At 39.1% G+C, this 27,833-nt stretch overlaps 1 protein-coding gene across 9 annotated transcripts in view; it reads left to right on the forward strand.

The window, feature by feature from the left end:
• SYNE2 (spectrin repeat containing nuclear envelope protein 2) overlaps positions 1–27,833 on the forward strand; it is a 368,901-nt gene that overhangs the window by 137,678 nt on the left and 203,390 nt on the right. For all 9 annotated transcript variants that reach the window (XM_034937677.4, XM_034937678.4, XM_034937679.4 and 6 more), the window contains exons 21-34: positions 230–403; positions 3,114–3,248; positions 4,327–4,485; positions 6,234–6,445; positions 6,588–6,678; positions 7,502–7,611; positions 8,196–8,322; positions 9,842–9,999; positions 11,217–11,364; positions 12,005–12,615; positions 16,330–16,509; positions 19,147–19,297; positions 25,536–25,694; positions 26,657–26,818. In XM_034937677.4, the coding sequence (XP_034793568.1) occupies positions 230–403; positions 3,114–3,248; positions 4,327–4,485; positions 6,234–6,445; positions 6,588–6,678; positions 7,502–7,611; positions 8,196–8,322; positions 9,842–9,999; positions 11,217–11,364; positions 12,005–12,615; positions 16,330–16,509; positions 19,147–19,297; positions 25,536–25,694; positions 26,657–26,818 (2,577 nt within the window). The remainder of the gene's footprint in view (positions 1–229; positions 404–3,113; positions 3,249–4,326; positions 4,486–6,233; positions 6,446–6,587; positions 6,679–7,501; positions 7,612–8,195; positions 8,323–9,841; positions 10,000–11,216; positions 11,365–12,004; positions 12,616–16,329; positions 16,510–19,146; positions 19,298–25,535; positions 25,695–26,656; positions 26,819–27,833) is intronic.

The raw sequence follows: 27,833 nt of genomic DNA on the forward strand, positions 1-27,833 counted from the left end.
CTTTATAATTTAAAGCATATCAGAAAATATAAGTATCATAGTATATAAGTATCAATTTAGATAGATATCTAAATTTAGATAGATTTATCATAATTTAGATAGATTTATCATAATTTAGATAGATATCTAAATATCTTTGTCTAGTGGGAAAATAACAAAGTATTTGTTAACTTAAGAATTTATTAAGAATTGGTCCCCGTGTTAATTTGAGAATTTTTTTGTCTTCAAGATCAATGTGGTAAAACTCATTGCAGCATTGAAGAACTTAACTGACGTTTCACCAGAATTGGACATAAGGCTGAAGATGGAAGAATCCCAGAAGGAACTTGAATCATATATGATGAGGGCTCAGCAGTTACTGGGGCAAAGAGAGAGCCCCGGTGAACTCATTTCAAAATACAAGGTGGGAATCTTTTCAACCATCAAATGTAGGACATTATTGTTAACTGCCTATCTTGTTTGAAATCAAGATGTTTCCTTCACTGTAATTATATACTGAGTTACTGTAACTTAAAAAGAATTTCCCAGTATTATATATTGTTCCCCTGAGGTTATTAAACGTAAGTATTCAAGTATAGAATTTTTTAATTCAAATTTTATTGTGGATCTGCTGAATGTACTCAGTGATACGGTGTAAAGAGTGCAGCCGACTCTGACATTGAACAAGAATTTAATTTCTCTGGCTTTTTAATTTGTAAAATTGGCATAATAATTCCAGCCCTATCCAGCTGTCGGATTTGTTGTGAGGCTTTAAGTGAAAATAAGGTACGTGAAGTTACTTTGCATACATTCTCTGAATGTAAAAAAAACCATTATTATTAAAATACTTTGATAAAAGTTATTCATGGAAGCATACTTTTCTATAGTTAAAGACCCAATAATGTTTTGTATGGAGACAGTTTCAGGTTGATTTTTATGGTTTGATAGGCTGAGGTTGCAGCTTAAGATGTCACCAAACCAGAGACTCACTATTAACATGGTGGGAGGTGCTGGGGGGATTAGAAGCAAAGCTAAATGCCTCTACCTTGGAGCAAATTGGAGAGGTAGAGTAATACTTTTTTTCATTCATATTCAGCATTTAGCACACTTTATTGAACACTTATAATGAGCTGGGCATTTAGGGGAAATAAAGATGCAAGAAGGCATTGCCCCATTCCTGCTCCTACTCTTTATGAAAGGGCTCCCTATAGGAGTCTCTCTTCATTCTCATCACGGCCTCTGTCTGTCTTCTGGGTCTCAACCCTGTTTTGGCCTACTGGATTTGCTAACCACGCTGGGGCCCTGTTGTCAGTCATTTCAGCATTGCTTTTCCTGTGACCTTAGTAGCCCTTGTCTGCTTGATCTCACGCCGTTTGCACTTTGCTAGCTGCCACCTTCAACCACTTCCCTCTGTTTTTTATTTTCACTTTTACTCCCAGGTTCCTGAAAGTACTAAATTAACCTTAAGAATGAATGCTTGTTTTAAACGATGGTGAGGCTGGATTCTAGGTGGGTAGATATGGTCTGGTCAGGAAAAAGAGAAGGAAAAAAAAATAGAGGCTCCTAGTCTCCCTCTTTTTCTTTTTATTTTTCTTAGAGACAGGGTCTCGCTCTGTCACCCAGGCTGGAGTTCAGTGGTACTGTCTCAGCTCACTGCAGCCTCCAACTCCTGGGCTCAAGCTATCCTCCTGCCTCAGCCTCCAAGTAGCTGGTACTACAGGCAAACACCACTACCCCCAGCTAATTTAAAAAAATTTTTTTTATAGAGAAAGGGTATCACTCTGTTGGCCAAGGCTGGTCTGAAACTCCTGGCCTCAAGTGATCCTCCCATGTCGGTCTCCCAAAGTGCTGGGATTATGGACGTGAACCACTGTGCCCAGCTTCTTGGCTCCTTTACCAGAGAAGGGCTGGAGGTGTCAGTTTTCACACCATTTTCCTCTCCCTGACTTTCTTCCTTTTGGTTTTCCCCCATTTTGCCAGTGGCATTTAGTCAAGTGGATACACTTTCACAACAGAAGCAAGATCCCTGCCCTGGTAGGCATGCACACATGGGCAGTGGGAGCTCCCAGCTATGAATAGCATACAGGGTAAAAGTGTGTCCCCAGGTCATAAATCTAGCAGTCCTCAAGGAGGCCTTGGAGGAGGGCCCTGGAGCTCAGCATTGTGCCTTACCTGCAGCCGGTCCATAAAAATGTGTAATGAGTGAATGAGCAAATTCCCACCCTGCTTGGCTTCTCCCGGAGAATTATTCATCTTCTCTCTCCTGTAGGTTTTCTGCCTTTTTCACACACAGGCCCTGACCTGTTTTTTTTGTTCTGTCATTCGCTAGTTACCTAGGCCAGGTTTCTGTTCCTGTAGAGTATGTCAGGTTAGGAGCAGACACATACCTGTCAGGGCTGTTCCCATTCTTGTGTACTGTTGGGGAGGAACTGCCAACATGAGTGGCCTTGGGCAAAACTTTGAAGTTGATGGTGAAACAAATTGGCCTCCTTTCAGCATAACTGCTTATGCACGATAGTTGACCTTTCTATAAATTTTGTCTTGGCCAGGCATGGTGGCTCACACCTATAATCCCAGCATTTTGGGAGGTTGAGGTGGGAGGCTTGCTTGAGCCCAGGAGTTTGAGGTTTCAGTGAATTGTGATTGTGCCACTGCACTTCAGCCTAGGTGACAGATCGCGATCTTATTTCAAAACAAAAAACAAAACAAAACTGTGATATACTCTTCATATTATATTGCTTCTGAAGTATGGTTGTCTGCTCAATACTTAAGAACTTTAGAGGAAACTTAGCCAGGGGCTCATTGACCCTGTACAGTGAACTTTATAATTACTAATCAATGGGGTAACAAAAATCATTTTGAATATCATAAAGGTATCTTAATCTGGGCCTTATGTGTAACTACATTTGAATAATAAATATTTTGGCACTCTTTTGAAAAGAATTTAAGAGATGCCAAAGGGCTAGCAACCTCGATTTACAAAGAGAAGTCTCCTATAAATCTTCAGATATTCTTCAGAGAGCCCCTTCCCACTTTACCAGCTAAAGACATACCAAAATTAGCTTAGAGGATTTTGAGGATTTGGCAGTAGAATGAGGCTTTTATGATTTTGTTTGCAATTTTTTTTTTTTTAGGAAGCACTAATAATTTCTAATACAAAAAGTCTGGCCAAGTATTTGAAAGCTGTTGAAGAACTAAAAAATAATGTAACTGAGGACATAAAGATGTCTTTAGAAGAAAAGAGTAGAGATGTCTGTGCCAAATGGGAGGTAAAAACATGCATATGTTTCTGAACTTACGTTTTTATATGTCTGATCCTGGGCTGTTGGTTGTCAGAGCCATTCCTGGGGTTTTCCTGTCTACGTTGTATCACCAGTGGGCTGGTCCCTGCAGGCTGAAGTCCCAGGGTTCATACAGAGTTTCATAGCGGAATAGGTCTAGGCTTTGGTGGCAGACAAACCTGGATTCAGCAGCTATGACCCTGGGCAAGGTACTTAACTTTTAGGAGCCTCCCTGATAAAAATGGGGTAACACCACCTACTGGGCAGAATTGATGCAAGGATTTATAGAAAGCATCTACCACTGAGATTATGTTCTGGTAATTAATGGCAATTAATATTAAATGATAATTAATATTGAAATGTGTAATTAATATGATAATTAAAATGTGTGTGACTATATATCTATGTCTATGTAAGTGGATTGAATATGTACTGTTAAGGATCCTCCTAAAACTCATTTTAAAATAAACTTTATTACTTTAGAATAGTTTTAGATTTATGGAATTACTGTAAAGATGGTGCAGAGAGTTCCAGTGTACCCCATGCCCAGATTCCTCTGTTATCAGCATCTTACCTTAGTATAGTATTGTTGATACAATTACTGGGTCAATGTTAATACATTATTTTTTCTAGCAGTTTACCCTGACAGAGTGATACATCAGTATTAACTAACGTTTGCACTTTATTTACCTTTTCACAGTTTTCCTCAGATGTTCTTTCTGTCTGTTCCAGAATCTTATCCAGGATATGCATTACATTTACTTATGTCTCCTTGGGCTCAGTTATCTGTTTTGCATAGTTTCCCTCAGTCTGTAGCTTGTCTTTTCATTTTCTTAACAGTGCCTTTCACAGCTAAAATACATTTTTATTTGTTAGAAAAAAAAACCATGTTTATGAGCCTGGGATGTTTTAAAACATCTCCCCCCAAAATACATGGATGAATCAGAATGGCACTTAAGCTTTGTTTCTGTCCTTTTGTCGCTACACATATATTTATTGTTACTATAAATACTTTTTTGTATATTCTGTTCTCATGGTTAATATATTCCTTTGATTTTTTTTGTAGTCTCTTCATCATGAACTGTCTTTATATGTTCAACAACTAAAAATAGATATTGAAAAAGGAAAGCTTAGTGACAATATTTTAAAACTTGAAAAGCAAATAAATAAAGAAAAGAAACTTATCCGTAGAGGAAGGACCAAGGGTCTCATCAAAGAACATGAGGTACAATAACGTGTTTCCACGTAAATTTTGTCATCATTTTGGGGTTTATCTTAAATGGTTGTGTGTATCTTTAGCCTAGGATGAAACCTGTTCTGAAAATTACCCTAGCCTTCCTCTCCCCGGGGATGATCACTTCTTTGCTTCACACTCGCAGCAGAGCCTGTGCTTCTTACTTTTTAGAAGTGAGAAAATTCGGCACTGAGTTAATATTTTATGATTTCCCTTGATGTGTCTCAGTGGCCCCTGTCCTTAGACTCTGGTCACAAATGTGTCAACTGTTACTAAAGTACCCACAGTTGGCTTTTGTCAGGACACAGTGTCCTCAGAAGCACAGCTTTTGAGAAAACGAGCAAATCAGGGTACAAAGCAGCTGGGGCAAATCTCATGATCTTTTTTTGGTCTCTATCCTATTTGATTGCTTTTATGTATTTGACATTCCTGATCCTTTTTTCATTTCTTTTTAAGTTTCTACTGTTGTGGCTCTCCCACTGTCGGTCTCTCTTGCTTTATATAATTCTATATCTATCTATCTATCTATCTATCTATCTATCTATCTATCTATCTATCTGGATATATATAAACAGATATAGATGTAGATATGTAAATATATAGCGATATATAATTTGCAGTGAGTACTTTTTAGTGTCTTCACAAATATTCCTTTTTATTCTATTAATGTTTTGCTTTTGAAGCAGGGGTCTCCACCTCCACTTTTGGCTAATTCCATGCTTCCCTTAGGCGATTTTATGCACTCTGGGGTTTGACCTGCCTTCTCTGCAGTGATAGTGCGTCAATTTTTCTCTCCAGCTGAGTCCTTTCACCTGAATTCTATGTTCTATTTCTCACTGACTAGTAGATATCACCAGTGTTTTTCGGAGAACTCAAATTCAGCAAGCTCAAAACTGAACCAATAGTATCTCCTCTCAAAGGTTCATTTTATATTCTGCCTTCTGGTAATGAATGGCATTGCTGTCTCATGACGCCCTTCCTCTCCTTCCTCCCTTCCTTTCCACTCAGCCTTAATTAAATCTGTTGCCAAGCCCCATCTGGGATTCTTCAGAACAGCTTCTTCCTTTCCAGTGGTGTTGCCCCTTACCTAAGCCAGGGTTCTTTTCTCAGAATGATGATGGTTGCTTCATCTCATCTTCCATAGCAGCACCAGAGTTGTCCTTTTGAGCCACAAATCCTATGTCACCAGTTCCCCATACCCCCAGGACAATTCCAGGCATCTTAGAAGGCCACTTAGTTCCTTCACAGCCTGGCCGAGGAAACCCCTTTAGCATCCCTCCTGCTGTGCCGTGTACTCCAGCCCCACTGGAGTACTGGTCCTTTGAGACATCTGGTGCTTTTCATTATCTTTGTGCTTTTCGTCCTCTTGGTGGTCCTTCTGCTAGAAATAACCTCTCTCCCCTTTCACTTGGAGAACTTGTCCTTATTTCTTCCACATATAGCTCAGATGCTTCCCTCTTGTGAGGCAAGCTTTCTCTGACTCCTTCAGGCGGGTAGGCTCTATCATAACACTTAGCACACTCTGTGCTGGTTCTTCGTCTGTCTAGGTTACTGAACCAGAAATTCCTTTAGGGCTGACTCTGTCATCTTTTTTTCTCCAGTGCCTATTGTTATAGCATGTAGATGGCCTATACAAGAACACATTGTTAAAGCCACACACATCTGTTAGTTTCTAGTCCTTATGGAATAATCATGTAAACTCACCAGAAGCACATTTCCTGCTTTATTTCTTCAATTAGACCTGCTTTTCTGAGGAAGGCTGCCTGTACCAGCTTAATCACCACATGGAAGTCCTGAGGGAGCTGTGTGAAGAGCTGCCTTCACAGAAGAGTCAACAAGAAGTGAAGAGATTACTCAAAGATTATGAGCAAAAGATAGAAAGACTTCTGAAATGTGCTTCCGAGATTCATATGACACTGCAGCCCACAGCGGGAGGCACGTCGAAAAACGAGTTAGTACTTCATAAGAATAGCTACCCTTCAGGATAAAATGAAGCCTTTTGCACGATCAAATGACATTAAGCGTTAGTCATGCTTCTTTAGGTTTCATTTTTCTTACTCTCTTTTAAACATGCAATTTTGATTCCTTTCTAGGGGGACCATCACCACATCTGAGAATAGAGGAGGGGATCCCCACAGTGAGGCACCATTTGCAAAATCAGATAATCAGCCATCAACTGAAAAGGTGTTAAATGTGGATAATGTATTTTAGAAGTAAACCCAAAGTAAAAGACCAAGTGTACAATAATTCACTTCTTATTAATTAGGTGTTTTAATTATTCGATTGTTTTTATCAATGGAGAATTTCCACTTACACAATGCAAAAGACTGATTTTCAAAGGAGAATGCAACTAACCAAAGCTACAGCGAGCATAACCTAATCTTCTTCTGAGTATACAAATAGTTCTTTCAAGCAGAGACCCTTTTGAACCATTATGAATACTGATTATCTGTGTATATTGTTATTGAGGGTAGAAGAGGTTGAGCTTGATCTGTACAGATGTTTCCATTTCATTGAGATGAACAAGTTCATTTATCATTTGCCTTTTCTTCTGCTGCATTATAATGTATTTCATTTTCTGTGGGAATTGAATTTTCTAAATTCCTGAAGTCTAGATAATTTGGTATTTACTGTATATTACAGTCCAGACTGTCAATCAGATCATGTGGAGGAAGGAATGAGGTGAGGTGGCTTTGTTTTTAGAGGTCTGCTCCTGCATGGTAGGCTTCTGTCTACTTTTGACTATGGGTATGGAGTCTCAGGCAGAAATAGCATTTTGGGGCTGGGAGTCTTCCTTTACCATGCTGCCATACCAGTTAGAAGGTGAGACTCTCCTCTGTCCTACAGAAAGACTTTTCTCTGAGCTGAGACATCTCAAAGAAATTGTATTATCTCCTGGTTTGAGGTATAAAGAATCAGTGATACATTTTTGAACATAAGCATTTATCTTTTCCAGATAAAAAGTATGTTTAAGATATTTCATTTACTATTTTGCATATTCCCTTAGGCAATGGAACCCACTAAGAAGTTTAGCCTGGCATCAGAGTTAAGGCCTTTGCAAGAAGAAAGCATTATGGAAAAGGATTACAGTGCATCTATAAATAGTTTACTAGAGAGGTAAACTCTTTTTAAACAACTGGAAAATCCTCCAAAAGTCTTTCATCGATGCAAACATGTTATACTTTTTAAAAGTTTTATTTTCATTTAGTCATCATTTTGCATATGATCCAGTAACTTAAACAAATTCTATGGTATTTCCTCACACGCAGTTGACAGTAATTTTAAAATATTTCTCTGTGTTATTTTATTTTTCTTATTTTTTTTTTGTTTTTTGTTTATCTTTGTGTTATTTTATTTTTAATATTTTGGGACAGAGTATCGTTCTGTCGCCCAGGCTGGAGTGCAGTGGCGCCATCTTGGCTTGCTGCAGCCTCCGCCTCCCGGGATCAAGTGATTCTCCTGCTTCAGCCTCCTGAGTAGCTGAGATTATAGACACCCGCCACCATGCCCAGCTAATTTTTTGTAGTTTTAGTAGAGATGAGGTTTCGCCATGTTGGCCAGGCTGGTCTCAAACTCCTGACCTCAGGCAATCCACCCGCCTTGGCCTCCCAAAGTGCTAGGATTACAGGTGTGAGCCACTGCGCTTGGCCTGTGTTATTTTAAAAATTAACTATTGTGATGTTGCATTTCATTTTGCCCAGGTATGATACATACAGAGATATTCTTGAACACCACCTGCAAAACAACAAATTCAGGATTACTTCTGATTTCTCTAGTGAAGAGGACAGGAGTAGTTCTTGTCTGCAGGCTAAACTGACAGATCTACAGGTAATTACCAAAAATATTATTTCTCTGATTATCTTGTTTATTAGAAAATAGTACCACTGTGAGTCTGGACATCCCCTTTTCTGTTGAGGTCACATATGCTAAATGTTTCCAAAGAACTCTCTTTGCTGGATTGCATTTCTAGTGTCACCCTAGTCCATAAAATGATTTTCTTTCTGGTACCAACCCCAGGAAAGGCTTTGGTTTAGGGTCTTAATTTACTGCTTATACTCTAACTGGTACTCCAGATATTGTGGCTTGAATAGTTTTTGTTTATTTATTTCTTTTTATGCTTCAGGCTTCAAGGGAATTGATCAAAAACAATGTGTTTGAAGGGAATTTCATCCTGCTCCTGGGTTGCTCCAAAGTTAACCAGCCAGTGACTCTGAATGTTTGTTTCAGTCCTTCATCATCTTTACCAAATTATCACATTGTCTAAAATTGCTGTACAGTGATTGCTGACTGTCTGATGTTGGGCATTTAGGGCAGTGGAGGGAGTTTTCACTCTAAATGATGGATTCTCCTCCTAAAAAGCCTTCAGTGGAAGTTATTGCAGTTGACTCAGAAACAACAGAAAGAAGCAATCTATTAGTGGTTGGCACGCAAATCACAACTTCTACAAATAATATCTTTCCTATTAAAGATGATCTGTGCATTGCAGTGCATCATTCTTGATGCACGCCCTGAGTGCATTAGAGGGAACCCTCACAGATGGAGGGCCATAGGTAGTTCCCACAACATCCTTCCATGTTTTCTAGTTTCTTTTATCTTATTATACCAGGTCTCAGTCACTCTACCATCTGGCTGCTCTCCATTTTTCATCTGAATAAGCAAAATTTATATGTTAAAATCCCTGTTGCTCAAGTGATGGATTTAGCATGTTTTCATCACAATTAAGCAACTGTCTTGAGACGTTTCTCCAGTGACTGAATAATGAGTTGGTTAGAAAAACTATACTAATCTTTGGGTAAAGTGAAGAACAAATTATACTGCTGATTGCTGATCTGTCAGTAGTAGTGTATAGCAGTGCCTTACCAAAAAAAGCATCAAGATAAGGAGCTGGAATAGTATAGAATTATAGATGTTAATTATAAACCATAAATTAATTTAATTTACTTCTTATTTATGTAGAAACAGTTTGGTTCACTTCAGTTTTCTTTTAGTTTAGAAGGTAACAAAGATTTCCTATCCAGAGAAAACAGAATATCTGTTCTTACATGTATGTATTTTTCTGAATTGTATTCTGTGTAATTACCTTAGGGGAAGGGAGTTTGGGTACCTTTGAAAGCTGCCTTGTCGACTCCCTTGACTTCACTGAATGGGTCCTCTGAGAGCACAGTTAATGTCATTGTTCCCTAAAGGATAGTTCACTTGTAGATGGTTGGAAAGTATTTTTAAACACATTTACATATGAAACATTGTGTTTGCTTCCACAGTTGGTGAATGTCTCATGTTTTAAGAACAGAATAATTGTGTCTATTTACCCCATTAGTTGATAAATTAATTTATGTGTTCCATCTAGGTCATAAAAAATGAAACTGATGCTTGCTGGAAAGAGTTTGAAATTATTTCATTGAAGTTAGAAAATCATGTGAATGACATAAAAAAGCCTTTTGTAATTAAGGAAAGAGACACACTAAAGGAAAGAGAAAGAGAGCTTCAGATGACTCTTAATACCAGGTAAAATTCTGAGATCTATTAACTACAAATCTAATAAACTCACTAAATCCTGTAATGCCATTTTAAGCAAGATTATTGCTATACTAAGTATGTTATTTTATTTGGATGTCACAACAACAGTAGAGAAGCTACCATTATGATTGCATTTTGCCGATAAGGAAACTGATACTCAGAGAGGTTAAATATTAATAATATAACCAGGCCACACTGCTAGCTAGAAACGTAGTAGAACTTAAGGTCTGCCAAAGTTCAGAGGCCACACAGTCTTTCCACTGTCTCTTTTGGGCATGAATTCGACCAAGTCACATAAACTCTGTGGGCATTGATCTCTTCATTTCTGAAATGAGAGTGTTATTAGGACCTTGTATACATAGGTTGTGTATCCCCAGCATATATTCCTATATTGATAGGAAAAAACTGAGGCTCAGAGTCTATATATTACTTACCTATGGTCATACATTTCAATTTATTATCAGTAGAGCCTATTCTTTGGACCCCATTATATTTGTAATATGGAAATATAACAAATTATTCAATAATTAAAATAATTATGAGGTTTCTTAGTTGTCAAGGTGAAGTTAAGTTACAATTCTGTTTTTATTTCAAAAGAGAAAGGCTTAGTATGTTTTACAACAATTTTCCATTCAGTGTGGTATATATTACACTGCTAAGAATACTTTGGGGCCAGGCACTGTGGCTCCTGCCCATAATCCCAGCACTTTGGGAGGCCAAGGCAGGCGGATCACTTGAGGTCAGGAGTTCGAGACCAGCGTGGTCAACATGGTGAAACACTGTCTGTACTAAAAATACAAAAAGAAGAAAAAAAGAATACTTGGATATTGGGATGCTTTTTGGAGTGAAAGGAGAAATCATTAATGATAACAAAACAGCTGGAGTTGTCTGGCCCAGTCAGTGGGTCATGGTTAACCTAGCTCTGCTGCCTCTTACTAAATAAATGTATGTTGAATGAATGAATGAATAAATGGATAGATGGATGAACAAATAAAAGAATACTTGGATATAGCAACCAATTCATTCTTTGGCATTTTGAATCGATGGGTTTAGGTATTAATGTGATAATGTGTATGTATATATCATTGTATGTCTATTTATTGGATAATTATTTTCTGTTCTTAGTTCAGTAATTGTGTTAATCAGTTTTATAGGATATCTTTCTGCTGTGTTTTCCCCTCATGTCTGGTTTACCTTGCACCCAGAATGGAATCTTTAGAGACAGCACTGCGGCTTGTGTTACCTGTAGAGAAGGCATCGCTTCTTCTCTGTGGCTCGGACCTGCCTCTCCATAAAATGGCCATCCAGGGATTTCATCTCATTGATGCTGATCACATTTATCAACACCTAAGGGTAAGTATATAAGTTCTCACAGTGTATTTACAGAATAATTGAGTCTTTTGAGATTTATAAATCTTTATGGATTTTTAATTATTCATGATAGCATAGATTAAGAGTATAAGCCACGACAATTTTTTTTTCAGTAATTTAGACTTGTTTTTTATTTCTTAACTCTTTAATTCCTTGCAGATTTGGAGGTGGGCACCGTGGAGTGCATAGTGAGGTATTTTCTTTGAATTCAAAATGAAGCCTTGTTTATGAATGCCTTCTTCAGTGACTGAATTCCTAAATATACGAGACTCATGCTTAAATGCCATATTCTACCGTTTTCTTATTCTAAATCCCATCTTAAATAAAAATATTTGTTCATTTTTCAGATTATAAAATTGTTCTCTGAACAGTTTAACATCTAATTATTTACTTTGAAGCAATAGATTTATGTGCTTGTTTTCTTTTTGGGATTGAAACATGAGCTGGCACATTGATCATTTGTAATTAAAATGTTTCCTTAGGTAGAAACTGTCACCTTTTGTTAAACTCAAAAGCATTTTTCTCTAGATCAAATCTAGTCATGCAGTTTGGGGCTGGTTTCTCACATGTAGCCTTTCTTTTTTCCACCTCAGTTTTTTAGCTTTTCTTATCTTTATTTTAGAATATCCAAGATTCCATAGCAAAACAGATTGAAATATGTAACCGCTTAGAAGAGCCAGGCAACTTTGTATTAAAGGAGTTACACCCATTTGATCTACATGCAATGCAGAATATTATACTGAAATACAAAACACAATTTGAAGGAATGAACCACAGGGTGCAGAGGAGTGAAGATACTCTCAAAGCTCTGGAAGACTTTTTGGCGTCTCTCAGAACAGCTGAGCTCTCTGCTGAGCCCGTTACAGACCTTTCAGCCTCAGATACACAGGTGGCACAAGAAAATACGTTGACAGTAAAAAATAAAGAGGGAGAAATTCATCTGATGAAAGACAAGGCCAAACATTTGGATAAATGTTTGAAGATGCTTGATATGAGCTTTAAAGATGCTGAACGGGGTGATGACACCTCCTGTGAAAACCTGCTTGATGCTTTTTCAATAAAGTTATCTGAGACACATGGCTGTGGGGTACAGGAGGAATTCACTGAGGAAAACAAATTACTAGAGGCTTGTATTTTCAAAAATAATGAACTCCTTAAAAATATTCAAGATGTGCAGAGTCAAATCAGTAAAATTGGTCTTAAGGATCCTACTGTTCCGGCTGTGAAACATCGGTAAGTATTGTCCATCCATTTCCATCCAAGGTGACTGACACCTTTCTGTATTTTCACTTCTATTAGGTGAAAGAAATTCTTCCTATGTCTTTCTGCTTCTATTCCATCCCACTCTATTCAGTGTTCAGTATTCTTTTCTGCAGACTTTTCAGGCAAACTTCCTTTTTGTTGGTATTGTACCAGTACAAAACGTTGCGTAATTTTTTTCCTCTTTAAAGTGTATCTTATGGACGAAGGAGTGGTGAAGTCAGATATACTTAAAGTACTGTACATGAGTTACTTCCGATTCCCTTGTACGTCTGTGTATTTACTGTGGAGTTCTCCTCAGGACAGATGACTGGCAGACTCCACGCTGTGATATTAATGAAACCAGTGGTGGAAGATGCATATGCCACATCTTGTCCCTGCTTCTTCCTTAGTTATTTGGTCTCCTCCTCCTCCCAGCAGGATTAGGGTGGGAACTGAGTGGAAGGGCAGGAGACTGAATTTAAGAGGCAGTCTAAAGTTAGTGTTGATTCTGAAGATGGAGCAGAGTTGCAGTAGACTGAGGTTGGCAGCCTTCTGTATACCTGCTGCCATTTTAATTCCAGCATTTGGAATAAGGCCTTCAAATTCCAAAAGCTAAAATGTTAGCAAGAGTCGCTTTTGTGGAATTCTTTCCCCCTCACCTCCCCTCCCTTCTCCTCCCCGTCCTCTCCTCTTTTTCTTTCTTTCAACAGAGTCTTGCTCTGTCAACAGGCTGGAGTTCAGTGGTTTGATCTTGGCTCACTGCAACCTCTGCCTCCTGGGTTCAAGCGATTCCCCTGCCTCAGCCTCCCGAGTAGCTGGGACTACAGGCGCATGCCACCACGCCTGGCTAATTTTTTTTTTTTTTTTTTTTTTTGGTATTTTAGTAGAGACGGGGTTTCACCATATTGGCCAGGATGGTCTTGATCTCTCGACCTCGTGATCCACCTGCCTTGGCCTCCTAAAGTGCTGGGATTACAGGTGTGAGCTGCCGTTGTTTTTTTGTTTGTTTTTGAGACAGAGTCTTGCTCTGTTGCCCAGGCTTGGGTGCAGTGGCATGATCTCGGCTCACTGCAACCTCTGCCTCCCAGGTTTAGGCGATTCTTCTACCTCAGCCCCCCAGTAGCTGGGATTACAGGCACGCGCCACCAAGCCTGGCTAATTTTTGTATTTCTAGTAGAGACGGGGTTTCACCATGTTGACCAGGCTGGTCTTGAACTCCTCACCTCAGGTCATCCACCCGCTTTAACCTCCCAAAGTGTTGGGATTACAGGCGTGAGCCACTGCGCCCGGCCTCTTCCCCCTTTCTAAATCTGTCTCACTTTCTGTCTCCTCCTCTGCCCACCTTGAGTTCCTCAGGCTCAGTGGTCTCTTGAGGGTCTTTAGATGACCAAGCCCTCAGTGTAGCCAAGTGTGCCTTTCCCTCTGAAATGCTCACACCCTCAGGCTCAATGATACTTTCATTCTTAGGGTATCCCACCATGGCATGTGATTGCACCACTGCCCTCCATCCTGGATGACACAGCAAGACCCTCTCTCAAAGAAGAGAAAGAAAGAAAAAGAAATTCTATGTAAGGAAGGAGGAGGGGATTGCTACTGAACAGGGTAATCAGGGAAGGCCTCACTGAGAAGGTGGCCTTGGCATCAGATGAGAGGCAAGAGCAAGCCACTTGAACCTGGAGAAATAGCCTTCTAGGCAGAGGCAGCAGTAGGTACAAGGGTCGGGTATGTTTGAGGAAAGGCAAGGAGGTGAGAAGGTGCAGCAGTGAGGGGGAGATGTAGCTTAGCTCATTCAGGAACTTTTAGGCTGTTTGATGACTTTGGCTTGTTCTTCAAGTGACATGGGAAGTCATTGCAGGGTTCTAAGCAGAGGGAAATGTCTTGGTTTTCATCATAACCTTTTGTCTCTGGCTAATGTGTTGAAAATAGACTGTAGGAGTTGAGAGAAGACATGGGAAGTCTGGTTTGACCTATTGTAGTAATCCCTGGTAGGGATGAAGCTGGCATGGACCAGTGGTAATGTGGTAGAAAGTGTTGAGATTCTGTATATAGTTTGAAGATAGAGACCAGATGATTTATTGACACATGGACATGGGGTGTAAAAGAGATATTGGAAGTCAAGAATGCTTCCAAGCATTGGAACCTTCCTCTGGGTTCAAGTGCTCTTGGCTCTCATTGTCCATTGTGTCAGTGGTAACTTGAGCAGTGAGTAAGAACCGAGTTACCATTAACTGAGATGAAAAAGACTAAAGTTTATCAGTGTTGGATGAAATTTATCAGTATTGAATGAAAGATTAGGTGTGCTCAGTTTTAGAAATGATATATTCAAGATACTTATTAGACATTCAAGCAGCAATATCAATAAGACACTTAAAAATACATGGCATTAGGAATCAGGAGAGAGGTCTGGGCTTGAGGTATATATTTGAGAGTTTTCATCATTTTACAAGGCTGTTTAAAGCTATGAGACTGGATGAAATTTCCGAGGAGAGTGAGTTTAGATAAACAAGAGAAGAGGTCCAAGTTGGATCCATACTCAGGGGCACTCCTTATTGAGAGATCAGGAAGATGAGGGGGAACTAGCCGAAGAAACTGAGAAGGGAGAGGCCAGTACAGTAGGATGAAAATCAAGAGACTTCTGGGGTTACCTGAAGAAGGCATCTCAACAAGGAGGAAGTGACCAAATGTGCTGACTAGTGAAGCGAAGTGAAGATTGAGAGTGGAACAGGGATTTTGCAATGTGGAGGCCAGCTATTTCAGTAGGCAGTAGAGAATGAAAACCTTATGGGAGTGAATTGAAGAGAAAATTGGAGGCTAGGAAGTAGAGGCTGTGAGCAGTTTAGCAATTTAGATTTAGGTGAGTGGTGTTAATCCCTCCAGTATTACTTTATCCTTAAATAACTCCTTTTTGATAGGGAGAGCTTTTTGTACATAAAGGAGAAGTGAAAGATTTCCTTTGTCTTTTCCTTCCTCCTTGGCCGCCCCATCCCTCCTTAGGATCCTGCAGTTCTTGGTCATTCACCTTCTCCTCTTCTCCTATATCATGCTCTCTTCCCCCTACATAAGCACACATATGCGCTTTGTCTCTCTCTCTTTTCTCTCGTGTGTATACACCTTTTACAAGTGTGTTCATCATAGACATATGTTAATGCTAATGGTTTTGTATATTTATTATATTTATTTAAAGCACCAAATTAATAGTCTGGAAATGCAGCCAGGCACGGTAGCTCACACCTGTAATCCCAGCACTTTGGGAAGCTGAGCCAGGGAGATTGCTTGAGTCCAGGAGTTTGAGACAAGTCTGGGCAACATAGTGAGACCCCATCTCTACAAAAAATGAAAAATTAGCCAGGCGTGGTGGTGCGCACGTGTGGTACCAGCTGTTCGGGAGACTGAGGTGGGAGGATCACTTGAGCCTGGGAGGTTGAGGCTGCAGTGAGCTGAGATTGCGCCACTGCACTCAGCGTAGCTGACAGAGTGAGACCCTGTTTCCAGCAAAACAAAATAAGACAAAAAAAAAAAAAAAATCAGAAGAATTCTGGAAATGCATAGAGCCTCCTGAACTCTGTAACAGGAATGTGTAATTTTGGCATTAACCTCATGAGGACAAATTAAAGTTAGTGTGCCTGCCTCCCCAAGTTACCCATATTTGTGTTGAATCAATGGTTAACAGTTGGCTATGAAACTTTTTTCTCATTCATAATCAAGGAAAAAATCATTAATCAGACTGGATAAGGTTCTAGATGAATATGAAGAAGAGAAGAGACATTTACAAGAAATGGCTAATTCTCTTCCACACTTCAAAGATGGCAGAGAAAAAACCGTGAATCAACAGTGCCAAAATACAGTAGTCTTGTGGGAGAATACCAAAGCCTTGGTCACCGAATGGTAAGGAAAAAAAAGAATCCCTCTTGAATCTGAAAAATTGTCTGTAGCACAATTAACTTTTTCAAACTTCTGGGTTGAAAACACATCTCCGTGGACCCAAAGGAGGGGCAAACATAAGGATTTCCCACTGGAGTTCACAGGGCCAGTGTCTGGGACAAGACCTAGAATTGTAGATTATAGCCGGAATGCAGCAAAGAGGTTCTCCACGAAGCATAACACATACACAGTACAGTCCGTTTATGCTCATTACCATCCCAGCTGGGGTGGTTTCCTATTGCTGTAAATCACCAAGCAAATCACCACAAACTTAGTGGCTTAAAAAGAACACGGATTTATTACCTTATGCTTCTGGAGGTCAGAAGTGGTAAAATAGGCTGCGTGAGGTGGCTCACACCTGTAATCCCAGCACTTTGTGAGGCTGAAGTGAGAGGATTGCTTGAGCCTATGTGTTTGAGACCAGCCTGGCCAACATGGTGAAACCCCATCTCTAAAAAACATAAAAAAGGTAACCTGCATGCTGGCATGTGCCTATAGTCCCAGCTACTCAGGAGGCTGAGGTGGGAACATCACTTGAGCCTGGGAGGTTGAGGTTTCAGTGAACCGAGATAGCACCACCGTACTTCAGAGCGAGACCCTGTCTCGAAAAAAAAAGAAAATCAAGCTGTGTTCCTTCTGGAGGCTCTAGGCAAGATTCATTTCCTTGCCTTTTCCAATTCTAGAGGCCTCCCGCTACATTCCTTCGCCTGTGTCCCCCTCTTCCATTTTTAAAGCAGCAGCACAGGATCTTCAGATCTCTCTCTGCCCTCTGTTCTGTCATCATGTCTCCTTTGACACCTCTCCCTGCCTCCCTCTCAGAAGGACCCTTATGATTACACCAGGCCCACACGGGCAATCCTGGATAATCTCTGTAGTTTAAGATCCTTAGCTTAATCACCTCTGCAAAGTCCCTTTTGCCTTGTGAGGTAACCTGTAAGGTAACATTCACAAGATCCAGGGATTAGGCCCAGGACATCTTTGGGAATTGGGAGCATTACTTTACCACACACCCCTACCTGAATGGGAGATGTTGCCTGTCAGTAACGGCTGTGTTTCCTGCAGAGCTGGGGCTAGTTGCAAAAAGTTTTGAAACTGTGAAGACCATTACCTATCAGTCCCAGTTGGCAATTCTTATTTTTTAAAAATATTTGATATTATTTATTAATTTGCCAGACTGCTTTGGAGGGATTCAGTTTTTTATATATGATTGCTTGTGTGTCCAGTTGTCCATTCCATGGAATATCCTCTGTCCATCCCTCTTACTATCTACATGAGGGTGGGGAGTGGTGGAATGGGTTATCCCTACAGGCTGAACTGCCCAGGCTGAGGGTTCCAGCAGGGTTAGGCAGTGGGGGGTATTAGAGGGGAAGAAGAGAGAGGCCAGGGTGGTCTCACCATCCCGCTTTGTTTCCGCATGTGGTTCTGACACCACCTGACGGCACCGTCTTCTGTGGCTCGGGGCATCTCCCCAGCTTTCTCCTAGAGGCTGAGTGGCATGACCTATTTGCAGGGGTTAATCCCTGTGTGCCTCGGCCTCCCTGGCAGTTTCCCCTGATTCTGCTCTCAGAATTCTGATTCTCTCTTCAGAATTCCATTTGGGTACACCTCCTGTTTCCTACCGGAACCTGAGTGTACAGGAGTCAAGATGAACCCTGTATGTGGTATTTGATCTAGTCTACCCTCTGATTTTTTACTGAGGAGAGAATTGAGATTCAAAGAGGCTAAAGTAACTTATCCAGAGTCTCAGACTAAGCAGTGCCCAGCTGTAGTAGAAACCAGGTGTCCTAACTGCCACATTGTCTCACTACCTTACGTTTTAAAAAAGACTAAATCCAGAATGAATAGAATAGATATATAAAAGGCCAGGCACAGTGGCTCACACCTATATATAATCCCAGCACTTTGGGAGGCCAAGGCAGGTGGATCACCTGAGGTCAGGAGTTCACGACCAGCCCGGCCAACATGATGAAACCCCTTCTCTACTAAAAATACAAAAATTAGCCAGGCGTGGTGGCACTTGCCTGTAATCCTAGCTACTCGGGAGGCTGAAGCAGGAGAATTGCTTGAATCCAGGAGGCGGAGGTTGCAGTGAGCCAGGATCACACCACTGCACTCTAGCTTGGGTGACAGAGCTAGACTCTGTCTCAAAAAAAAAAAAAATATATATATATATATATATATATATATATATATATATATATATATATATAAACACCCTGTGACTTGCTGAATTAATATTGAAATAATCTACCAGAGTTATGTTAAAGGGGCTCTGTTTTCTGAGATGTCTTTTGGTTAATGATGAAATTGAGATGCTGATTCCTTAGGGTGATGAATCTTGTGTTTCTTTCTAGACCTTACATCTGGTAACTTTTTAATGTTCACCTAGTGACAGTACTAATCCAGAGATTATGCCATCTATTTGCCAGATATATTGATGTGCCATCATTCTTAGGTTAAATTGGTAAAAAGTATTAAGAACCACATCAAGAGGAAAAGTCCTTTACACCTTATTCATCATTTATGTGGGATACTTGCAAAGAGAAAGAATGGTTTTGCTATTTTTGGACATTTAGCTATTGTATATTTTTCTATTCATAGTCTTGAACAATGTGGGAGAGTTTTGGAGCTCTTAAAACAATATCAGAATTTTAAAAGCATCTTGACAACTTTGATTCAAAAAGAAGAGAGTGTCATCTCCCTGCAGGCTTCGTACATGGGAAAGGAGAACCTGAAGAAAAGGATAGCAGAGGTGAGTCCAGGTTCCATTAGAAAAAACTGCCCAGTGACCTCACTGACAGGCCTGGTAGTAAAGAGATATTATAGATTAAGTCTTTTTTGAAACTTCATTTAAAAGAAGTTACTAGTGACCCTATTTTACCAGGTATCTAAAAATTTGTTGTATTCATCACCAGGGCTGGAAAAAAGAAACAGTCGCCAAGTTGATGGTGGGTCACTTCTGTTTGGGTTTTGATGCTGGGGCTGTGTTTCTGCTCACCCCTGCTGCCACCTCTGTGAGGTTGTAACAGCCTTTGCACTGACTTTCTGTTTACAAGGAACCTGACCCTTCATTGCAGGCTTGACAGAAGGAAGACGGTGGGAAAATCCTCTCTGTTGTTAGTAGAGTGAGGAAAAATTAGCTTTTATTTACTGATTTTCTGTGAAGATGTGCAAGCTTATTACCACTTTGCTCCATCTATGTTTATATTCTAAGAAGAGTAATATTTTTGGACACTAGGTGTCATTATTTTCTATGGTTTTATGTGGTTATCAACCAGAGTGGCAGAAGAATGGAATAGTTAGAAAAGAATATACTATACTGCACTATATGACTCTGCACCAGAAAGTTTCTTTCTTCCCTCCCCTCCCCTCTCCGTGATTCTCCTGCCTCAGCCTTTCAAGTAGCTGGGAATACAGGTGCACAACACCACGCCCAGGTAATTTTTATATTTTTAGTAGAGACAGGGTTTCGCCGTGTTGGCCAGGCTAGTCTCAAACTCCTAACCTGAGGTGATCTGCCTGCCTCTGCTTCCCAAATTGCTGGGATTACAGGCATGAGTCACCACGCCTGGCCTTTTTCTATTGATTTTACAAGTACTAAGCTAAAGTGCTGTCAGGGTGTCAAAAGTATGTGAAATGTAGTTTGCTTGATATACTTGGAGGTTGGAAAGCAATTTTATTAAACTTTCCAGTTGTCAAGAGCAGCATCAGTGAAAGCTTAAATAGGACAATTTAGTCCTTATCTAGAACTATTAACCCTGAAGCTCAAATGACACCCAGAGTGTCAGGAATGGCCCTTGTCTGGGACCGACTTTCTCAGACTTAGTTTCTTAGAGCTGGCCAGTCGGAAGCAGCCCTGTTTAGATACCAGCTGTACAGTATGTGACTGTGTAGCTGATTTCTTGTCAGACTTAATCAAAGCTGTCAAGACCATGAGCAGATAGTCACAGTTGCTTAGATGTAACCTGTCTGGTTCCCTCTGGTGGAGGCAGCTTTTGGATTTGGCTCATCTTGGGATCTAGAAGGGTCCTGTCCTCTTTCAGTAGATTTAAAGAGCTCTGGTTTCCTAGGTTCTTAGAGAATCCAGCACGTTCAGCCTTACCAGATCCTCTCGGGCTTGTGTCCCAGTTCGCATAGCCACCCTTCTGCCGTGTCCCCGATAGCAGTCTCCTACCTTGTACTCTTGTTTTAGGATCAAAGTCTCTGCCTTATTCAACAGACCTTGAGACCCTTCCTTGTATGCTGACCAGATATCTAGTCCCTCTTGACTTGCAGCTTTTCTTGTTCATGCAAATCCTTCTCACTTCTGGCACCTTTCCTTAGCCCTGTTTTGATAAGTGTCAGTTATGATGCCCCATGCTGCGTGTGGCCTGTCTGCTGCTCTTCCCACTACCCCATAACTGTATAACCTTATAACTATAAACTATACTTTCTAGATAAGTTATTTATCTGACTAATAAACTTCTCGTCACCTCCAGGGAGCTGACTCCATTCCTGGGTGAGTCTCCCTAATCGGAATCTAGGCCCAGGTCTTGGTCTTTCTGCCATCGTTAGCTCCTCTGTGGCTATCATAACTGGACCTCACCTCTGTCCTCAGCTGTATTTGGCAGCCCCAAGTCCAGAGCCTCCCCAGAAAGTCAATCTCTGTGGGTATGGAGGGATTCCATTCAATCGGGTGAAGGAGGGCCTGAGAGTCTAAATATGTTTCTCTTAAAAAATGTCATCCAGTCTTTCTGTTTGTGGCTGTGTTTCTGCCTTAATGATACCTTGAAGTCATTTCTAGCCTTTTGAGTTTCTATGGCACAAATGGCCTTGCTTCTTATTGGCTTCTCTGCACCCTCCCCACTACCCCGTCTCCTCCTAGACCAAGGTTTCCCCTTTAGTTTTGGTGAGTCAGTTACCACTCATTTTTCAGCTTTCCAGCTTCCCAACTTCTCACCTTCTACCTGAGAGTATTCTTATCCTCTATTCTCTGTGTGCTTGTTGGTTTGTACCATTTTAAATTCTTTTCTGTTATTAAAGTAGCATGTGGGGAGAAAACAGAGACAAACATATATATTTAATCCACCATGTTAAACTTGTTATTTAACTGTTTCAATCACTGGGTAAAACTGCCTGCCCTGAAGACATATTTGAAGTGTGTATATAGTAGAAATAAAAATTAATTAAATCTGCTTTGTCTGTACTCCTTATTCAACTGCAAAAGGTATTTTTAAAATTAATAAAATAATTATAACTACCTTTAAGAAGCAACAGTCCCAGCTTTCCTTATTTTATTAAAATGAGAATTGTACCTCTAGTATATGGGTACTTCATATGTTTCTTGAAATAATCTATTATTTTGTATGAAAGATACAGAAGTTTTAATACACTATTGTTTAATTGTTTGGTCAGGTTTTAAAAAAACTGTCTAAAAAAGCAGATTTTAGTACTAATTATTAACATAACTTTCAGTTAATTTTGTGATGACATAGGTACTATCTTCACAAACAGTCCATTTCTGTAGCATGGATCTTTATCCTGCTTTGCAGCAGTGCCTGGAATATGATACCACTGAGAACTTTTGTCCTTCAAAACTGTAGTAACCTGGATGTTTATCTAGGATATGGTGACAAAGTTCTACTCTCTTTAATGAAAGACAGAAGTGCAAAAAGTTAGACTAGAAGGCTGGAATGTCAGGAGACTATTAAAGTTTGGAAATGTCAAAGTGGGCCTAGTTCCCTTTATTTTACTCCTTCCATTCGCTGTAAAACAAAACCCATAGTTCTGCCAATGCTAAAAGTATACTCTCTTGCCCTTTCTTTTCTCATCATCCTGTGGAAGCTTGTGCTAGTTTAACAAGAAAGTTCTTTGCAGGCAAAAAAATTTAGTTTGTTCAATTAAATGAAGTATATCAATTAAATGAAATTTTTAAAATTTAATTGAACAAACATTTTTGCTTAAAATTTTTTTTCCTCATTAAATTTTTTTTTGTGTGTATTTAGGGAGTACAAGTGCAAATTTCTTACATGCATATATTGTGTAATGGTGGAGTCTGGGCTTTTAGTGGAACCTATCACCCAAATAGTGAACATTGTACCCAATAGGTAAATTTTCAGCCCTCACCCAACTCCCACTGTCTCACCTTTTATAGTCCCCAAGGCCTATTATTCCACTCCATGTGTCCGTGTGCCCCCATTGTTTAGCTCCCACTTATAAGTGAGAACATGCGGCATTTGACTTTCTGAGTTATTTCTCTTAGGATAATGGCTTCTAGTTCCACCTGTGTGGACAAACATTTATTGTGTTCCAGTGCAGAGTTCTGAACCAGGAGAATGAAGACCTGGGTTTTGATCTCAGCTCTGCCAATGTATCACTCAGCATCTAGTTAGAAGACAAACCTCCCCAGTTATTGATTTTTCATTTTAAATATTTTATTTAATATTAATGTTTAAATTAGCCTTTATTTTGAGATAATGGTAAACTCACATATAAAAATAATACAAACAGATCCCAGGTATCCTGTATTGAGTTTCCCCAATGGTAAAACTATAGAATATCACAATCAGGATGTTGACATCAATGCAGTCAAGATAAAGAACATTTTTGTCACCACAAGGATTCTTGTTATTGTCATTTTCTAGCCCCATCCACTTCCCTCCTCCTCCCACCCCTTCTAATCCCTGACAGCCACTAATATAGTCTCTATTTCTATAATTTTATTATTTTTAAAATGTTAAAAAATATTTTAAAAATTTTATAAATGAAATTATATAGTATGTAACTTTTTGGGATTGGCTATTTTCACATAGCATTATTCTGTGGAGATTCATTCAGGTTCTTCCATATATTGATAGTTTGTTCCTCTTTGTTGCTGAGCAGTATTCCATGGTATAAATGTGTCACAGTTTAACTATTCACCCACTGAAGGACATCTGGGTTCTTTCCAATTTTGGACTATTATGAATAAAGCTGCTGTAAACATTTGTAAAGGAGTCTTTGGTGAATATGTTTTTATTTCTCAGGGATGTGTCCAGGAGTGTGCTTGCTGGGTCATATGTTAATTGCATGGGTTTTTTTGTTTGTTTGTTTGTTTTTGATGGAGTCTCGCTCTGTTGCCCAGGTCGGAGTGCCATGGCACGATCTCGGCTCACTGCAGCCTCCACCTCCTGGATTCAAGCAATTCTCCTATCTCAGACTCCTGAGTAGCTGGGACTACAGGTGCACGCCACTACACCCAGCTAATTTGTTTGTATTTTTAGTAGAGACGGGATTTCACCATATTGGTCAGGCTGGTCTCGAACTCCTGACCTTGTGATCCACCTCGGCCTCCCAAAGTGTTGGGATTACAGGCGTGAGCCACCATGCCAGGCCTGCATGTTTATTTTTTAAGGAAACTGTCAAAATGTTTTTCAGAGTGGTTTTACCATTTTATATGCTTTTTCTGCATTAACTGACATGATTATATAATTTATTTCCATTAGCTTGTTAAAATGGTGGGTTACATTGATTGATTTTTGGATGTTAAACTAGCCTTGCATTCCTGGAATAAACCTTATTTGGTCATGGTGTATAATTCCTTATATATATATATATGTATGTGTGTGTGTGTGTGTGTGTGTGTGTGTGTGTGTGTGTGTGTATAGCTGAATTATATTTGCTGATATTTTGTTAAGGATTTCTGTGTAAATATCCTTGAGAGATATTGTAGTTTCTTTTTTGGTACTGTAAAACTGGCTTTCATAAAATTAATTGGGAGTGTTTCTTTCTCTTCAGTTTTCCAGGAGAGATTGTACATAATTGCTGTTAAATCTCTTTTAGATGTTTGGTCAAATTCTCTAGTGAAACCATCTGGACCTGTAGATTTCTTTTTGGGGAGTTTCCACATTATTCATTCAATTTCTTTAATATTAATAGGGCAATTCCCATTATGTATTTAATATTGGATGAGTTGCAGTAGTGTTTTTCAAAGTATCTGTCCATTTCCTCTAAGTTTTCAAATTTGTGTGTGTAAAGTTATTTGTAGCATTAACTTATTATCTGCTTGATGTCTGTAGTGTCTGTAGTGGTATCCCTATTTCATTCCTAGTACTGTATTGCTTTCTTCTGTCTTTGCTTTTGTCAGTCTTTCTAGAAGTTTATCAATTTTACTGATCTTTTGAAAGAACTAGCTCTTTATTTTATTGGTTTTTTTTCCCCTAATGTTCTTGTATTTTCAACTTAATTGATTTCTGTTTTAATTTTTATTATTTCCTTCCTTTTGCTTGCTTTGGGTTTATTTTGTTCTTTTCTTAGATTCTTGAAGTGGTCATTTAGATTATTGATTTCAGATTTTTCCTCATTTTTAATGTATGCGTTTAGTGCTATAAATTTCCCTCTCAGCAATACTTTAACTGTGCTATACAAGTTTTCATGTTTTATTTTCATTCTGTTTGATGTATTTAAAAATTTCTCTTGAGACTTCCTCTTTGACTCGTATTTAGAAGTATGTTGCTCAGTTTCCCAGTGATTGGAGATTTTCGTTTTGATAAAGTAGCATTTTTGCCTTTTATGTTAGAAATGATAAAGTTAGAATCCAAGATGTCTTAGAGTTCTGTTTATTTTATTCAGATAAGTGCTTAGGTTCTTTGATACTAAAAAGATGATTCTCATTAGACAGATGTAGGGACTTTTTTTTTTTAATGCCATTGAATGCAGATGCTTTTTTTGGCAGGTAGAATCTTATTTCACATGGACAAGAAATATGGTTTTAGACCACTATAAAAATTTCATCATGCAGAGTGGGATGAAATTTGAGTATAGCGTTAACATTGAACCAGTGGTTAGGATGCTAAAAACTTTTTATTGAGAAAGTGGGACAATAAAAACCTACTTTAAAAAAGAACAATGTAAGAAGGTATTATGCTTTGTTGGGTATTGTTTTTAAGCTGAATATCCAACAATAGAATTGTGATTCTTAGCTGTTTGTCTATATCAAAATATCAGAAATAACTTTCATATCTTTTTTACAGATTGAAATTGTCAAAGAAGAATTTAATGAGCATTTAGAAGTTGTAGACAAGATAAACCAGATCTGCAAAAATCTACAATTCTATCTAAATAAAATGAAAACTTTTGAAGAGCCCCCTTTTGAAAAAGAGGCTAATATTATTGTGGATAGATGGCTTGATGTAAGTGATAATTTCATTGATTGCAAATTTAATTTTGTTTCCAATATTTTGGTGTATCTTTAGTATTTTTATTTAATTCAAGATTCAAAAATACTCATTGTAAAAATGTTCAAATTATATAAAACTTAGGAATTAATTTTAACCCCAGAGTTGGGACTACTAACAGATGGGTTCATCATCTTGTACATATAGAAATACATACTTGGCTTTTTAAAAATAAGTTCATTAATATATTGCCTGTTCATGCAGTACACTGATGTTTAACTACATATTTAATATAATTTTGGTTGAGTAGTAATGATATTACTAGTTTTTATTAATTAGAAACTAAGAACTCATCTGCATTATATTTTCATCTGGGTTTTTAAAAGTACCATTTAACAAAAAAAATGTGGTTTAGAAATGAAGAAGACTAGACCCAGCATGGTGGCTCACATCTATAATCCTAGCACTTTGGGAGGCTGAGACGGGTGAATCACCTGAGGTCAGGGGTTCGAGACCAGCCTGGCCAACATGGTGAATCCTGTCTCTACTAAAAATACAAATATTAGCTGGGCATGGTGGTGCATGCCTGTAATCTCAGCTACACGGGAGGCTGAGGCAGGAGAATGGCATGAACTCGGGAGGCAGAGCTTGCAGTGAGCCGAGATGGCACCACTGCACTCCAGCCTGGGTGACAGAGCAAGACTCCATCTCAAAAAAAAAAAAGAAAAAAAAAAAAAAAAGAAATTAGGAAGACTATTGATTTCAATTGCATATAAGCTACAGCAAATCAGGTAAGTTTTATTTTTATTTTTTAAGAGAACTACATGATATGTTAAAGCAAATTTTTGTTGATGAATAAAGCAAATTATCCAGTAATAGTAAACTAAAATTTTATTTTAAAACAGTGTTTGGCTGAAACAGTGGTTTTCAGACTTTTCACTGCTACATATGTTGTTTCTCTTTTTAAATTATGGTAGATAAATGAGAAGACAGAAGATTACTATGAAAATCTTGGTCGAGCTCTAGCTTTGTGGGACAAACTTTTTAACTTAAAAAATGTCATTGATGAGTGGACAGAAAAGGCCCTTCAAAAAATGGAATTACATCAATTGACTGAAGAGGACAGAGAAAGGCTGAAGGTAATTTAACAGATAAAATACATGCTTTTCTTGGTACACAATTGACATTTTTTATTTTTTATGAATATAGTCAACAAACATTAGGATGCTCATATGTGACTTTGTTATCAAGAAAATCACAGACATTTTTGGATCATTATTCAGTTGTTGAATCTATTACCCTTACCAATACTTCGAAAGTATGGGATTTAGTAAGTCTATTGCTAGATCTTGTTATATAATGGGGAAACATGTGCTGGTATTACGTATCACAAATTGTTTTTAATATTTTGATAACTATCATGTAATTGTTTTCCTTCGTAATTCTACCTTATTTAGTTTATGCTTTATTTTAAAATTGCTATTACGCAAGGGGTCTATAGGCTTCACCAGATTGCCAGAGGGATTGGTAGTATGAAAAAGATGAAGAATTCCTAGCAAAAGCGCCAACAAAATGCATAATTGCTCCCGGGTAGCAATACAGAGCCCAGGGGTTACCAGACTTTTTCTTTTCTCTTTTTTTTGAGGCAGAGTCTCGTTCTGTCACCCAGGCTGGAGTGCAGTGGCACGATCTCGGCTCACTGCAACCTCCGCCTCCTAGGTTCACATGATTCTCCTGCCTCAGCCTCCTGAGTACACTGGGATTACAGGCGCACACCACCACACCTGGCTAATTTTTTGTGTATTTTTAGTAGAGACGGGGTTTCACTATGTTGGCCAGACTGGTCTTGAGCTCCTGACCTCGTGATCCGCCCGCCTCGGCCTCCCAAAATGCTGGGATTACAGGCGTGAGCCATCATGCCCAGCCAGCAGACTTTTTCTTAAAGGGCCATATAGTAAATATTTTAGGCTTGTGGATCATTTGTCTCTGCCACAACTGTTCAACCCTGCTGTTGGAGCATTGAAAACAGCGAGAGACAATATAAATGCTTGAAAGCAGCTGGTTTCCAATAAAAACTTTATTTATAAAAAACAGGCTATCAGCTCTCCGGCTATAGTTAACCTCCGATCTAGACCATGATTTTAGACGGCCTTC

This window comes from Pan paniscus, chromosome 15 (assembly GCF_029289425.2).
Source record: "Pan paniscus chromosome 15, NHGRI_mPanPan1-v2.0_pri, whole genome shotgun sequence".
Lineage (NCBI taxonomy): Eukaryota > Metazoa > Chordata > Mammalia > Primates > Hominidae > Pan > Pan paniscus.